Below are 15,268 nucleotides of genomic sequence, written 5' to 3'. Positions count from 1 at the left end.
GTTCTTGCCTCTGACATTTCTTTTCTGTTTCAGTTCCATCTAAGCTTTGGCTCTCCTGACTCTGTTCCTCTGTGTTCATGGAATGCCTCTGTTCCTTTTAGCTGAGGGTACCCTTGCCTCCTTTCTTTGTGTTCTTCCCTTTTGGAGTTTGTGATTTATCACAGTCAGATCCATATGCATCCATGCCAGGCTACAGCCAGACTGTACTTTCTGCAGATGAAATGTAATCTGTTTTGAGGAGATTTCCTCAAATGTCAATCAGCTTTCCTTGGGCCCCTTTGCTCTCTATAGTATTCTGCCATGGGATCTGCCAAACAGATCCCTAGCAAACTGAAATCAACCCCCAAAGCCAAGTATAAATAAAACTGAGAAATCTGATGGGGAGAAAGAACACAGCCCTCAGAAATAAGAATACTTAATAGAAGAAAACTCGTTTTGATAATTTTTGTAAGAATTTTAATCATACAGCAAACTCCTACATTTACTGCAGTTACTAAGCAGAAAAAAATGGTGTTTAAATTAGATTAAATGATCACTGCTGATAAAGCAATAACAAAAACAGTGTTTTAAAATGGTCAGGCATATGAATCACCCTACATGCCTCAGTTAGAGCTATGTAGATTGTGGAGCTGAAACAGTTTACATTTCAGCTGTAAATAGCTATTTCATGGTAATTTTAAAAAGTGAGGTAGCAAGCAAACTTGTCTTCCTCTGCATATTTTTGCTTTAGCTGAATACCTCTAGATGAATACCTCTAGATTATGGTACGGTTTCTCCCTTTTTTTCCCCCCCCTTTTGTCTCCTTCTTCCCCTACCTCAGCTTTCATATACTCAGATGATCTTTTCTGAAGTCTGTACATTTTTCAGTGCCACTCATATCTTGGAAAAAACATAAGTTTTGCTGCTTGTTTCATAAATTTATTCATTCCTCTAAGTTGGAAATGTTTATCTGAATTATGACAGTTGCAGGTTTGTGGTCAGAAATTATGGGCTTCCATTATTCCATTAGTTGTGCTTTACTAATGAAACTCTTAATACAGAGGTCATCCTAGAGGACATTTAGATACTTGTAATCTATTGTGGTGAAAGGAGGGTACATTGCTAAAATGGGCTAAATAAATCTTTGTCAGTATGTGTTTGTCGGAAAAAAAGAGAAGATTCCATACATTCTTCCTTTTCAGAGGCTAGCAAAATCCAGTGTTCAGCCAATAAGGCCTTCATCCCTGGTGTCTGTTTCAGATTCAGTGATGATTTTCTTTTTTTCCCCCCTAACTTCTTTCTTCAGCAATGGGTTAAGTAGAGTTTACATAGGTATTTTATAATGAAATTTTAAAACTGGAAAATATTTTTAATCTCATTTATGCTTTCCATGGGCAGTAGAAGGACTCATGTAACTTCCACAGTGTAGGTCCTCATCTGGGTGCAAGATCTGCTACAGCCTGCACGCAGGGACCATGTGCCAGTCGGAGTTCTTCAGTGGGACCATCTCTGGAATTACCAGCATGACCCTTTCCTCCATGGCAAGCTTGGAGGATGGAGGGGCAGGCAGGGCAATAGAAAGGTCGTGCATGTAAGGGCAGTTGTCTTTAACTTGTTTTGGTGATTTTTGAACCTGTTTGTGTCACGTATGTAACAAGTGGAGAACCTGCTCCATAAGAGCGGATGGTTTGCTATCACAAGTCAGAGGCAACATGGGATTTTGCCTATTGTGCTACATAAGGGAGGCACAATTTTATGCAATTTGTAGAGCTTGCCAAATAACAGTTGTTTCAATAATAACGCTTCACATCCTTAGAATGATACAAAAACATTAGTTAATATAGTAATGAGATGATGACTGCCTTGGGTGCATTTTATACGTTGTCATGTTGAGAAGTTGAGCACAAGCAGCATCAGAAATCTGATAGTTTCAGCTCTGCAGTGACTGCTGAGAATTAAGTTGGAAAAAGGGACCGTGCAGTTGTTAAACTATAAAACAAGGGAACTGAATGTCCAAACAATTTATTGAATTGCTACTTGATACTGTGTTCGTTTAGAAAGTAATCAGTAATTACTTTTGTAAACTTTAAGTGGTATTTAAAGTTTGCACAAAGAATGGAGGAATTGATACTATCAAGCTTGACTGTCAGATACACTGTTCTCATCTGAAGATCATTACATTTTTTATGTTACAGTAGTGTTAGATAAAGTCTCTGGGGAAGAAGCTGGTTTTTCATGCATAGGCTTAGCCAGAAACCTGGCTTAGCTGTTCTGTTTTCACTTACTGGCTGTTGTTGCACTACAGTGTATCAAAATGGAAGTTTCTTTTCAAAAAGTAATGGACTGAGGAGGCCAATGGCTCTGCTTTTCTAGTGTGAAATTAAATGTATTTGTTCCTCACTTCTGTCTCAAATTTGTTCATGGAATATACAGATACTGATTGTAAGCTAATGAGGAAATAATACTTGTAACACGTGTGTGTTTGTTGTGCTTGTTTGTCTGTGTGCTGCCGGTTTCTTCAGTTCTGAGAAGGTTAGTTGGTAGGTTATTGTCAAAAATAAAAAATGGTCAAGCCTAGTATGCTATTTTTTTGAAAGTGTCTATATGTATCTATTTTGTTGCTGTCTAGTGCCTGTCTGATACAGTTTCTGATGAAGTATTGTAGTCTGACCATTATTTTAATCTTTTTAATGTTTTCTAGAACGCAGCCAAAAACAGTTTTTGCAGAAGTGGAACCAGAAGATGATGAAACAGACAAGCCAGAGTGGAAAAAACGTAAAATTTGAAAAATAATTTGTTTAAAGAATAATTTTGGAGCATTTGAAACAAGATGAAACATTTATTTCTTTTTTTGAGATAGTGGGTCAAAGTTTGAAAGCAAATATTACTTCCATTTATAGAACTTGCTGCAGTATAAAAAGGGATTGTTGAATTACACTGGCTTAATCCCACATCTGAATTTTGTAATAAGGAATTACTTATATGTGCAAATAACTTCTGTATCTCAGTTACTTAGCTTTGTGAGTTAAGTGAAAAAATATTTCTGTATATATAGTGAATTCATTATATTGCCAAATGTTGGCTTTTTTTTCATTACTGCCAACTTTACAAATGCCATGTCATGACAATGTTCAATTAATATAAACATCCAAATAAAACAGTACAATTTCTCAGACTCCTTTTTATTTTTTCCAGTTAAGAGCTAACAGATTACTGCTTTGCAAGTGAAACAAAGTTTAGATTAGTTATTGTGTATATTCAAATTCAGTTCATTGTTTGCTCACATGAGTTACAATTCAGTTCACACTCTGTGTGAATCTTAGAAAACATGTTTTCTAATGTCTGTACTTCTTTGCATGATGTTCCTTTTCAGTATGTGTAGTATCTACAGTAGCATTGTATACAGCTTATATTTTTTAAAAAATGTGAAATTGCAATGGACAGTTACATAATTTAGTGTAGTAAAAATTCTGTGCTTATTGCCAAGTTGATGCAAAATTTCGTTGAGGTTTGTTATCCCTCTTAGTTTGTATGGATAAGTTTTAGGATAGAGCAGATACATGTATTTAATACCAGATCTTTGTGTGTATGGACTTTGTTGTATACCTGAATTATGTATATCCTGCCTCACATTTTCTGAAGACTGATACTATTCTTTATAAAATAGCTTGTATAAATATGGAAAATTCTCATTTTTTAACACAGAATTGCAGTTCTGAGTGTCTTAAATGAAAGGACAGATTTAAAACTAATGAATGTCCTTTAGAGGAGAATAGAGAACCCAAGTTAGCTTTAGGCCTTGTGATTGTTGTGATTATAGTAATACACGGTATGCTTAGTATTGCGATTATAATAATACACAATATAACAAGCAGTTTGCATTTCCACTAAGAGTAGAGAATAATGGACCTGATAAGCAATCAGGCTTTCTTATTTATGAATAGAACCTGGAGGCATATTTTAAGACTATATTTAGCAAAGCCCTTAATCACCTTCCTGACCTCAAGACGGTGGTCCTGATAGTCAAGAGAGCTTAGACTTTTTATTTAAACATTGTTCTGCATCACTGTTTCTTTATATTATTTCCTCTTGCAAGCTTATCATTCTTTTTCAATTATTATTTTTATACTTGAGTGAAAATGAAGTCAGACTTCAAAATGTGTAATGAGAAGCATGAAATACCCGCTACAAAACGTTTCCACTGCTTTCAGTACTGTAGTCTTTTGGTAAGAGAAGAACTTCAGTACATAGTCAACAACTTGTCTTTGACCCTTGTAAAATTATTTTAATACTTACTTGTGTATAATAACAAATCAATGTTTAATTTAAAATTGCAGCTGTAATATGTAGAATGAGGGACTGAGTAGATGGGTGGAAAGTAAGTGGAGGATAGAAAGAAGTTCTAGATGGAGAGAAGGAGTTGTTAACAAAACCTGCTAAAGACCTCCCTATACAGCACTACCTGCAAAAAAAAAAAAAAATCATAAGATGGCATTGTTTCATTTAAGGCTATTTTTTGTCTTATGTTTCATCCAATTATAGCCCTTCAAAATAAAGTATTTTCAAAGAAATTTCTCTAAAATCTCAATTAATAATTTTAAAGGATTAGTATGTTCTTCATTTTAGTCTGAATATTAGCATTTTATATTTTCCTTTGTTAGTTGTTAACTGAGGCAGTGTGTCTTAGGAGCAGAGCTGCAGGGAAAGGCAGATGAGGAAAAATGCTGCAGCTGTTCTCTGAGAATGACAGGAACTTCTCCTTTTATGTTGTTTCTTATATCAGCTAGATCTTGTTTCCTAATTCTTAAAAGAATTAGTTCTGTAAATGAACACTGGAAAAATTCTGTTGAAATTTCTCTTAAGTGTTCATTGTCATTACTTACAGTAATTATCTTGAATGATTGTTCTAGCAGCCTAGAATTTAAAGCAGTGCCTGTGCAGATATGTATTAAAAGTATTTAAAACTAACTTAAGTTTTATTTATACTTTAACTCTTGGATTGGTTCATTTGGCATAGCCCGTAAACTGGATTTCTCCAGGGATGTTCACCAACAAGGGTTGTCTTGGGAAACACCTTTAACATTAAAAATATCAACACAAATAAATATTTGCTATGACAGATGGAACTCTTGGTGCAAACTAGAACATGAGAACTCTATCATATTAATTTTTTAAAAATCTCATTTTCTTATAAGCTTCTCAAATTTAGAAATTGCCAAGCTATAATCTTGGTCCTCTATGTGTCTGTATTTAGTGTTAAAGTGGTCAGAGTCCAGAGGGGAGTTTGTTTCTGCATTACTGAAACAAGGTGGGCTTATTTTGTTTGTTTCCTTAGAATTGTTTACGGATGTACTGATGCCTTCAGTTTTAGCTTTCATATTATCCAGAGTCTGTACTGCATTACTGCTTTACTCTGAGCTTCACATGAAGTGTTAGCAAGTCCTCTTCACAGTTTACTTAGACAAATCAATCCTTTTTCAGCTTGAGAACCAAGGACACTGTTGCAGCTTCAGGCCCAAAAAGTACAAACAACAGCAAATTAAAGAGAGCAATCTTGGAGGATGGGACTTCATAACCTGAGGCTGTAATGGGACAATTAACCCCAATATATAAATGGACCAAAACTTATAAAAATGAAAACTCGTGACCCATTGTCCATCTTGGGTGTAGCCTTGGCCAGGCTCTTGTACTGCCCAAGGTGTATCCTTTGAAGGCCTTTCTAATAAAGACCTACTTTATTCCTTTAACTCTCTCCAGCCTCTGTTCTAGGTAGCATCTCAAGGCATCAGTACCACAGTCACTGCATGGATAAAGGCTTCCATGGTGCTTTCTCCAAACCTGGATTTTTCTGTGCAGCCTCTGGATGATTCTTTATAGTAATTTATGGTCTTTGTCCATTTGTGCTAATGACAGTTGTAGGCCAGCTGTTAGGTACCTCTTACCTGTCATCACGGCCAAGGCATTTCCCTCCAGACCATTGCAGCCCACCAGCTGTCAGCCAGCTCCATTTTCCACTCCTTGTTGGTGTTGCTGCCACTGTTACAGAGATCTGAATTTAACTGTAGTCCTTTGCCTTGTCTTATCCTCCTTATTTATTTTCCTATCTTATTATTTAAGTCTTCTGCAGCAGGTGAAAAGATTGACAAATCCTGGCACTTTCCTCTGCCTCCTCTGATTGCAACTATTTGGTGACTGTTTTAAGTTCCTCTCTGGTCTCCTTCCTATGACTTATAACTTACTGAAGAGGATGCTTTTGCCTCTAGTTTTTGTGATTGGTAGTAAGAACTGTGAATTTGTCCCTAGAGGGTCCAGTTGTTGGCTCCCTTCTGATGAATCCATGCCTAATTTTGTGTTTCTTTTCCTAACTGCATTTTCTGTGTTGTGGAATATTATGTATTATGGGAAAAGAAACTATGATCCTTTCTCCTATCACTTCAATCTCTGCTTTACCCTGACAAGTGTTCTGCATTGCTGAGCTGAAGCACCATCCTCTTGGTTAGCTTTTTATCCAGTTTCTTTGGACTCTCATGACTTCAAGGGTATTGAACTTGAAACATTTGTAACTCACATCTTCCTTTAACCCTGAATCATAGGAATTTGGATGTGGCCTGTTAGTCACAATAGTGTTGCAGAATCCCTCGTATGTTTTTTGTCATGTTAAACGCCTGTATGCCCTTCTAAGCCTGACTCTCAGCAATGGGAATTTACTGGAAGTCCTACAGTTATCCCATTAAAAATCAGCAGTTTTGTTTAGACTTATTACCATGGGCAGTCTGGGATTTCAGGAGGTTCTGTTCACTGTTGTTAATCCCTGGGCTCTTCTCATTTTTCAGACTTTCATGCATGGACATGAATAAAGAGTTGGATAGTTAGCTAGCAGAGATGTCCTCATGCTTGCCTGGAATTAAAGCATAGATGTATCTTATTACATCAGTTTTCAAATCTCCTAGGATTTTTAGCTAATCCCATTTAAACTCAATTTTGGATACAATATGCACTCAATATGCACTTCATCCACTGGGACTTCAGCACCTAATTGCTTCATGCAATCCGGATAGCTCTGGAATATTTGTCTGTAGCATATAACTCCTTGCTTCCCATCCTACATGTGAAGGTATTGTCTCCCACTTTGGCAGCAGAGTCTTAGATCAGCTTCTTGGAATCTTCACAACCTTGGTGTCAAACAACTACAGCACCTTTGGCAGTAGTTCGTGATTTTTTTTTAATGGCTGATGATCAGACAGTTCATCTTGTTCTGTGATAGAGGACTTAAAACAAGAATGATTGAGAAAGCACAGCCAGTATGTATCTCAGGGTTTTTTTTGTCTTAGCTGTCCCATGAGGCTGTTGTGTGTCAGGCTAGTGCAGTTTTTGTTACTCTTTCAAAGTATTCCTGTGGGCACTGAAATATTTCCTTGTTCTGTCATGAAATAGACGATGCAACAGATTAATACCTACAGTAGATAAACAAGGGCTAGATGGGTCCATGGCAAGTTCTGTAGTCCATCCTTGACTCAACTCATCTGTACCTGAACAAGGTCTGGCATGTATACTGGACCTTTAATTGCTGCCATGATAGACCCTGCACAATCACCCTAAGCAATCTGTTCCAATGCTTCAGTCTTAGCACTAGAAAATTTTTAATTGTCTCTAAGAAAAACATTCTTGCAACAGTTTAAGACTATTATTTCCTATCCTGTTCTCTGCAGTCATTGAACACAGTTTATGATGTTCCTCTTTGCTGCAGCTTTTTATTATGTTTGAACTTTATTATCTTCTCATGTCCTCTCTTATTCTTTCAGTTTTGCTTTATTATTTATGTTTTCTGGCCTATCATCAGTTACTTGCTTTTTTCTGCCTTGTTCTGATTGCCCATATTTCCTGAAGTGCACTGCCCGCAATTTATACAGTGTTTTAAATTAAGCTTCTTTTTTAGCGCTACTAAGTAAACAGGAAAAATGTTTGCATGTCTCATTATAGTTACTTTTTTTTTTTGCAGTTTGGCCAAACAGATTTATGTTCAGGACCTGTTCAGTTTTAAAGTCCTCTGGCCAAAGCAGAGTGCAAACAAGACCAAATGCCTATTCAACAACACTGACTTTATTTGGTAACATTTAAGTGTAAAGGGAAGGAGAGCAATAGTGCAAGCAGAAGATGGTCACCACTGTGGATGCAGCTCCTTTGGTCCTTCATTGCCCTGGGCTTCTTGGTGTGGTGGTTCTCTCTGGAGGTTGTACAAAGCAAGTACCTCCAAAATCGAGCGTCACATTTCTGACCCTGTTACTTGCACTAGTGCAGTTATTTCATGTGTAACCCATTCTGCAGTTGAATGTTGTGAAAACTATCAGTGTCAATCCAGGTGCGTTCTGAGGTCTTTAGCTTAGCACATACCTTGACCTGTTACCAGAAATGGCAAGTGAGAGTAACAGGGATACTAGGTGGTCAGTAGCATGCAAGGAATAGCAGTACAGGCAGTGCCTGGAGAGAGACTTCCAGAAATCTCTAACATGCTTCATGATCCTCAACATTTGCACACTAGGGGCACATGCACACCAAGGGTCACCCAACACCAGCAAGCTCTTAGCTGTCATGTACATTCCTACCTTCTTAAATCAGCTGCACTGCAGTCCTGGTGATCTTGACAAGCAATTGCCAAGGCTAAAAGAAAGCCTAAAGATGATGATTTTCAGTAACATGTTTTGGAAAGTCCATATGCATGCAACACAATCCCCACAAAAAAGGCAACTGCAGATCTCCCTGCAGTATCACAGCTCTTGCCAGGCATGGATGTAGGAGCTCAGTCCCATCATAGACCAGAACACGTGCACACCTATGGGGGTGTGACTGGCCCTACTGTTGATTCACAAATTACACGAAATTATAGAATTTTTTATTTTAGGAAAATCAAAGTAAGGGAGAATTCAGGATCAAAACACCTTATACAGGCTGGATATATATTTAGAATGATAAGTATTGAAATGCTGAGCACAAGGAGGCCTTGAGGTCTTTCACATCACACACTCAATGTCAGAAGGATTCCTACTAGACACAAACTGGGAAATCCTGAAGTGAAATAACATTAAGGGAATTATCCAGTAATTTCTAGGAAAGCCAACTGTTTCCTCAAAAATTTCCGAGTACATTAACTGTAAGTTTATGAACCCTTAAGAAAATTAACATATATGAAACATTTCCCTCCCACACATATGGGATGCCTCTTGGATTTGCTACTAACCACCAGCTTCAGTCACAGCTTATTTGAATGAACAAGGACTGCATTTGTTACATCCATTGACAATTGGAAGCTGTAAAAATTTGCAGCACTTTAGATGCAAGAGAAAACTCAAAATAATCTGACCTAAACAATGACACATTCTGAGAAAACACAATGGAATTGCCTTACCTTGGGCCCACATTCAGGACGTTGAAAAGAGGCTACCAAGCCTGGAAGCTGAGGGCTGTAATCTGCTTCTACTCCTTCATGTAGGACTGAATGATGCTGGGACAAAGAGATTCCAAAATATTGGAAGGGACTTCATGTCCCTCAGAAAGAAGTGGAAAGGATTGGAGGCACAGGTAGCGTTCCTTCCTGGTAAGGCAAAGGCAGAGTGAAACAAGTGGATGGGGTGAACGACTGGCTGCAGGACAATGCTGTGCTTAGGGCTTTGAGGCTGTGGTCTGGAATGTGCCTTGGAGAGCCTGGGCATGTTGGCACCAGCTGTGGAGTACCTCACCAAGCAGGGTAAGGGTGGCCTGTAGACCAAGTTCACAAGATTTACAGCCAAGATTTAAACTAGATTTAGTGGGCAAAATGATGCTCTAGCAAGTGTCAGTGAGGAATCAGGAAACAATAGGACTTTAAGGAACAGCAGCAAAATACCTGTAAATTTTCCCAAAGGAAAAGGAAGGAGGAGGACTCCTGCCAAAGGCTGAAGAGGTCAACAGCCCAGATGAAGGCCTCTACCCCCATGCACACAGCATGCATAACGAGTAAGAGGAACTGAAAACCATTTTCAATTGGCAAACTGTAGCTCAATTGTTATCACTGAAAATGGTGGGACAAGTTACATAAATGGAGCATTGTAATTAAGGGTACAAGCTTTTCAGAAGAGATAGGCTGGCAAGGAGGAGCAGGGATGTTGCCCTCTATATCAAGGAAGGGATAGGTTGTGAAGAGCTGTGTCTGGGAAACAGCCATGGACAGGTTGAGTGTCTATGGCTAAAAAACAAGGACAGGAGGAAGAAATGATACCTGGTGGTGGAAGTCGCGGACAGGCTGCTGATCCAGAGGAGCCTGTTGATGAGGCCTTCTTGGTTTGGCTGCAGGGCACATCATCCTCACCCCCTCTCATCCTGATAGGGGGGTACAGCCACCCAGACATCTGCTGGCAGAGCAATACAGCCAGCTGTAAGCAATCCAGCACACTCTTGGAGTGTGCAAAGGACAACTTTGGGTCTAGGTACTGGCCAGACCAACCGAGGAGAAGCGTGGCCGGGCCTGGTGCTCACTGATGCGGATGAGCTCATTTTAGGGGTTAAGTCTGCACGCAGCCTGGGCTGTGGTGACCATGCCCTGGTGAAATGTGTGATCTCATGGAGCATGGGCCTGGCAAGGAGAATGGTCAGGACCCTAAAGTTTAGAAGAGAAAACTTTTACTGTTTAAGGATTTGGTGAATGAGATGCCTTGGGAAACTGTCCTTAAGGACACAGGGCCTGACCCGAGCTGGCAGCACTCTCAGGCCATTTTTCTTAGAGCACAAGAGCTCACCATCATGATGTTTAGAAAATATTGCCAGGCTGGCAAGAAAATTGCATGGCTGAGCAAAGATCTGCTCCTCTAATTGAGAGGAAAGAAGAAAATGCACAGCCAGTGGAGGAGGGACAGGTGACTTGGGAATAGTACTGGGATATGGTTCAGGTGTATAGGGACAGCATGAGGAAAGCCAGGGCACAGATGGAACTGGGCTTGGAGAGGGATGCAAAGAATAGCAAGAAGGAATTCTGTAAGGATATAAGTCAGAAGAGACAGGCCAAATAAATTGTATCCCTGCTGGTAAACAAAAAGAGTGAACTGGTAACAACTGATACAGAGAAGGCCGAGGTGCTCAATGAGTTCTTTGCTTGAGTGTTCACTGTGAAGTTCAGCACAAAGAACAAAACTCAAAGAATAATACATAAGGACTAGATAGTGAATTGACTAGGCAGCAGCTTGCAGTGGGGCTTCTGGATTTAATGGGATTAGGACCTATAAAACAAGGATTAGTTACATTTGCAATACAAGGCTTAAACAAGCTGGACAGTGAAAACTTTTTACAGAAAACTTCATAGGTGCCTCTGCAGAAACTGGACCAGACTTTCAGTTTTGACCTTGCTGGGAGTAGGATCAACACTGAAAGTTTTCACAATATTCAACTGCAGTGTGGGTTACACATGAAATAACTGCACTAGTGCAAGTAACAGGGTCAGAAATGTGACACTGTTTTGGAAGTACTGGCTTTGTACAACCTCCAGAGAAGACCACCACACCTGTCTTGGGTTGCCAGCACCTTTGCCTGAGCTGCTCTTGCTGCCATATCTGTTTATTTGAAGTATTTATTTTTGTATATTTTTGAAGTATTTGCATTCTGTATAGGTGTAATGACTGCAGTAAGGGCCCAGACCAGCCGGGAATCTGAACCATTTATTCAGAGAAACAAGCTGGTTTTGTACACTTCTTCAAGCGCAGTATTTCCTTGTATCGTAACTCTCACTATGTGACCTATCCCATGTTGCCACCTCAGCAAGGTGCCTCTGAATGTCCTTCTGGGGGGTGATCATGTCCTGTAAACCTGCTGTCAGCTTCCAGCTGGCTCGTGTCCCATAGGGGTCTGCCGTGTGGCACCTCCTTCCCCCAGGGTCCTGCAGCGACAGCCTCTCTGTGCTCCCATGTACTCCTTTGTGCTGCCATGTGCCTCTCTGTGCTGCCATGTGCTTCTGTAGGTGCATCCCATTGCCCACAGCTCAACTTCATCCCATCTCTTCCCACAACTCCCCGTTTTTTGTTTTATATAAACAAGAATCATGAAACAAAACATTTCTAGTGTTAGAACAAGTTTAGCCCACTGCCTGAACCAAACAAGCTCCGTTCATCTTGTTCCCTCAGCTTCCCCACGAGCTGATGATAGAGCTGGAGTAATGAAGGCTGGTTGGATCATTCTTGCAGGTACCCAACATGGACTGGAATCTGTGGAAACACAAGTGTATCTTCAGCTCCGGGTTATCAACGGAAAGGGTTTTCCCATTTCCCACTTTCAAGATTCTTAGTAAGTCCAAGTGAGCTTGTAATTTACAAAAGTGCCGTTGGACAGGAGTTAGGTCACTCTGAATATGATTCAAAATATTAAGAACATATAAGACTTTTGTGCACTCTTTTTGTGCACTCCCGTTTCTGCACTCTTTTTTTTTTTTTGTCCATGTCTAACATGGACATTTTTCAACCCAGTGAAACACTGCATCTAATAAAACAACAAGCACTACCGAGCAAGAATAAGCAAGGTAATATCTTTAGCTGCCTAAATAGTTTACCACCACTCAGAGTCTGCATGTGGCACCTCCATCCCCCAGGGTCAGCCTCTCTGTGCTGCCATGTGCTCCTTTGTGCTGCCATGTGCTTCTGCAGGCACATCCCACAGCCCACAGCTCAACTACATCCCATCTCTTCCCACATACAGGCACACTTCTCCATCCCACATAAACTACACAAGTGGGAGTGCAGCCATGCTAAACCAGCTGAGGATTATCCTCTTTCTGTCTTGTTTCTGTCCATTGCCACTTGGCATATCCCTAATGCAGTGAACCCTAAGTTTGCAGTGGTTATGCAAGCAAAAGACTTTGTGTTACTCTAATGCAGTATATGTCTTAGCTAATAAATTTCAACACTATGACTTTGAACATTAACAAGGAATCCCTTCTGTAATTAAGTTTATATATGGTTTGCAGCTGACTCTTAATCTAAAATTACCTGACTAAGCAGAGGCAAATATCAGGAATGTTCCCAATAGAGAGATCAGTGTTTTCAAAATAGCCCTTGCAGGCAGGGTTATCATCAACAGGTCTATGGTTTTATGGTAAGATTTTTCCAGTAAAATCTCCTTGATTTTACTGGAAAAATCTCCATAAAATAATTTCAATGTATATATACATATGTATTTATATATTAATTAACAAAGTTAATAGTGAGAAAATATAACATTTTTGGGACAATATGAAGTACCTACTTTTACCACTATAATTTGTAACAAAGAAGTGTCTGTAGGCATGTCCCCATATTTTACTAGAGCATCACAGAACTGGTGCAAAACTGTTGCTATTGCTACAATTTAATTTTAGAAATTTAATTCAGTCTTTAAATTCACCAAGTAGCAGTCAAAAAAACCCAGAAGTAATTCCAGGCTAAGAAACCAATGCCCAGTAGCTCAGGAATTTTCACCTGAAAATTTTATACCGTATGAACAAAGTGTGAGCTCTTGCAGAAGGCGAGGAAAGAGGTCATGCTAAGTAATAGGGCACAGAGATGAGTGGGAGGTAAGTGGTGGGATGCTGCAGGAAAAGGGAGTTTGTATCCGGTTTTATGTAACATAATTTTAGGTTACCCCCTTCAAGATCATCAAACAGTGTGTTAATGAAATTAACAGATGATACAGAAGAATACTGAAAATGCCATTGAAAAAAGAGAAGCAGGAAGTAACAAATCACTCTGACAAATGCAAGATAGTACATCTGGAAAAAGATTATTCAAAATGCAGATTGTTTTTTCTTCTCTGGGATGACTCTCAGCTACACCAGAGATAGTGGATGGCAGTTTGTGTGTCTGAGTTTCCTCTGACAAGGCAGACAAAAAAAATGCATGAGGAGCTTTTGCCAAAAGGATTGCTCCTGACTGAGCAGCTAGAGTGACACCCAGGGTGGGAACATTGCACCTTCTGTCTCACAGCCACTGAAGAGTACAAAGGTGGTTGGGATGGCTTTCCTCTGAAAATCAGCCTGGTAAATCCAGTACAGAGGCATCTCTTTCTGTGAGCACCGGGTGCTGATGTCATATGTACTGCAAGTTAAAAGTGCTTCTTTGTGTTTGCAGCCTTGCAAATTCAGCTGTCTGAGAGGCAAACTCTTGTCTCCCATCAGCTTTAAAGAACTGCTTTCTTTCTCCTCCTGTAATTACAGTTATTTGCATCTTCAAACTCCTAGGGATTTCAAGGGAAATTGCAGGAAGAGACACTATCTAGTTGGAAATTTTCATATTTCAGAAAACAATTCTGCTGATCTTTTCCCAGTCATGCTGTTACCCAAATGCATGTGCCTCAGTTTCTCTGTTTTAGAGTTTCTTGTGATTGTTGGACTGGGGAGCACATTTTTCTCTTTTCCCCTTAAAGATCAATCTTAAAACATTTTGAGATTTGATCTCTTCCTCCCCCCCATCCTCCCCACCCCATGTAAAACATGTGTAGAGGTTTGAAGACAATATGATAATGAAAAAAAATAAGCCTAATATTGGACTTGCCATCTGTTATGGTTTAAGCCCAGGCAGCCCCAAGCCTCAAGCTCACTCACTCCCCTGCCAGGGGGAGAAAATAGGAGGAGTAAAAGAAAGAGGACTCAAGGGTTGAGATAAAGAGACTTTAATAGAGAAATCAAAAGCAGTGCACGCAACAAAGCAAAACGGAATTAACTCACCACTTCCCATGTGCAGGCAGGTGTTCAGTCATCCCCAGGACAGCAGGCCCCCATCAGTTGTAGTGGTTACTTAGGAAGACAAATGTCATTATGCCAAACATCCCCCTCCTTATCCTTTTCTCCCCAGTTTGTATCCTGAGCATGATGTCACAGGGTCTGGAATATCCCTTTGGTCAGTTTGGGTCACCTGTCCTGGCTGTTTCTCCTCCCAGTCCTCCAACCACTCCCAACTTCTCTGCAAGTGTGGCAGTCTGACATGCAGAAAAGGCTCTGAGTAACATCTGCTCAACAATAAAAAACTCTTTTATTTTATTTATTACATTATCAACACTGTGTTCAGCACAAATCCAAAACATAGCCTCATACTAGTCACTGTCAAGAAAATTGACTCCAGCCAAAACCAGCACACTAGCCCATTATAATTGTCCATATGCAGTAAGGTGGAAAATAGTTCCTGCATTTTTAATTTACAAAACAGCCCATGCTTGATTTCCAGGTCCGTGATCCTTGTAAAATTTGGTGTTTGCACTATATGAGTGCAGCAGGCTCCTGATTCACAGGAGGCTCTTCCTCTTC

At 39.8% G+C, this 15,268-nt stretch overlaps 1 protein-coding gene across 1 annotated transcript in view; it reads left to right on the top strand.

Annotated features, from left to right (window-relative positions):
• The window catches only part of WDR70 (WD repeat domain 70), a 123,302-nt gene extending 120,148 nt beyond the window's left edge, over window positions 1-3,154 (top strand). Inside the window, exon 17 of the mRNA XM_058823677.1 lies at window positions 2,681-3,154. Within this exon, the coding sequence (XP_058679660.1) occupies window positions 2,681-2,765 (85 nt within the window). The 3' untranslated portion in view covers window positions 2,766-3,154. The remainder of the gene's footprint in view (window positions 1-2,680) is intronic.
• Window positions 3,155-15,268: the final 12,114 nt, after the last annotated feature.

Source organism: Ammospiza caudacuta, chromosome Z, assembly GCF_027887145.1.
Source record: "Ammospiza caudacuta isolate bAmmCau1 chromosome Z, bAmmCau1.pri, whole genome shotgun sequence".
Classification (NCBI taxonomy): Eukaryota; Metazoa; Chordata; class Aves; order Passeriformes; family Passerellidae; genus Ammospiza; species Ammospiza caudacuta.
The sequence above is the reverse complement of the archived record's forward strand: the minus strand, read 5'-3'. Positions and strand labels throughout refer to the sequence as shown.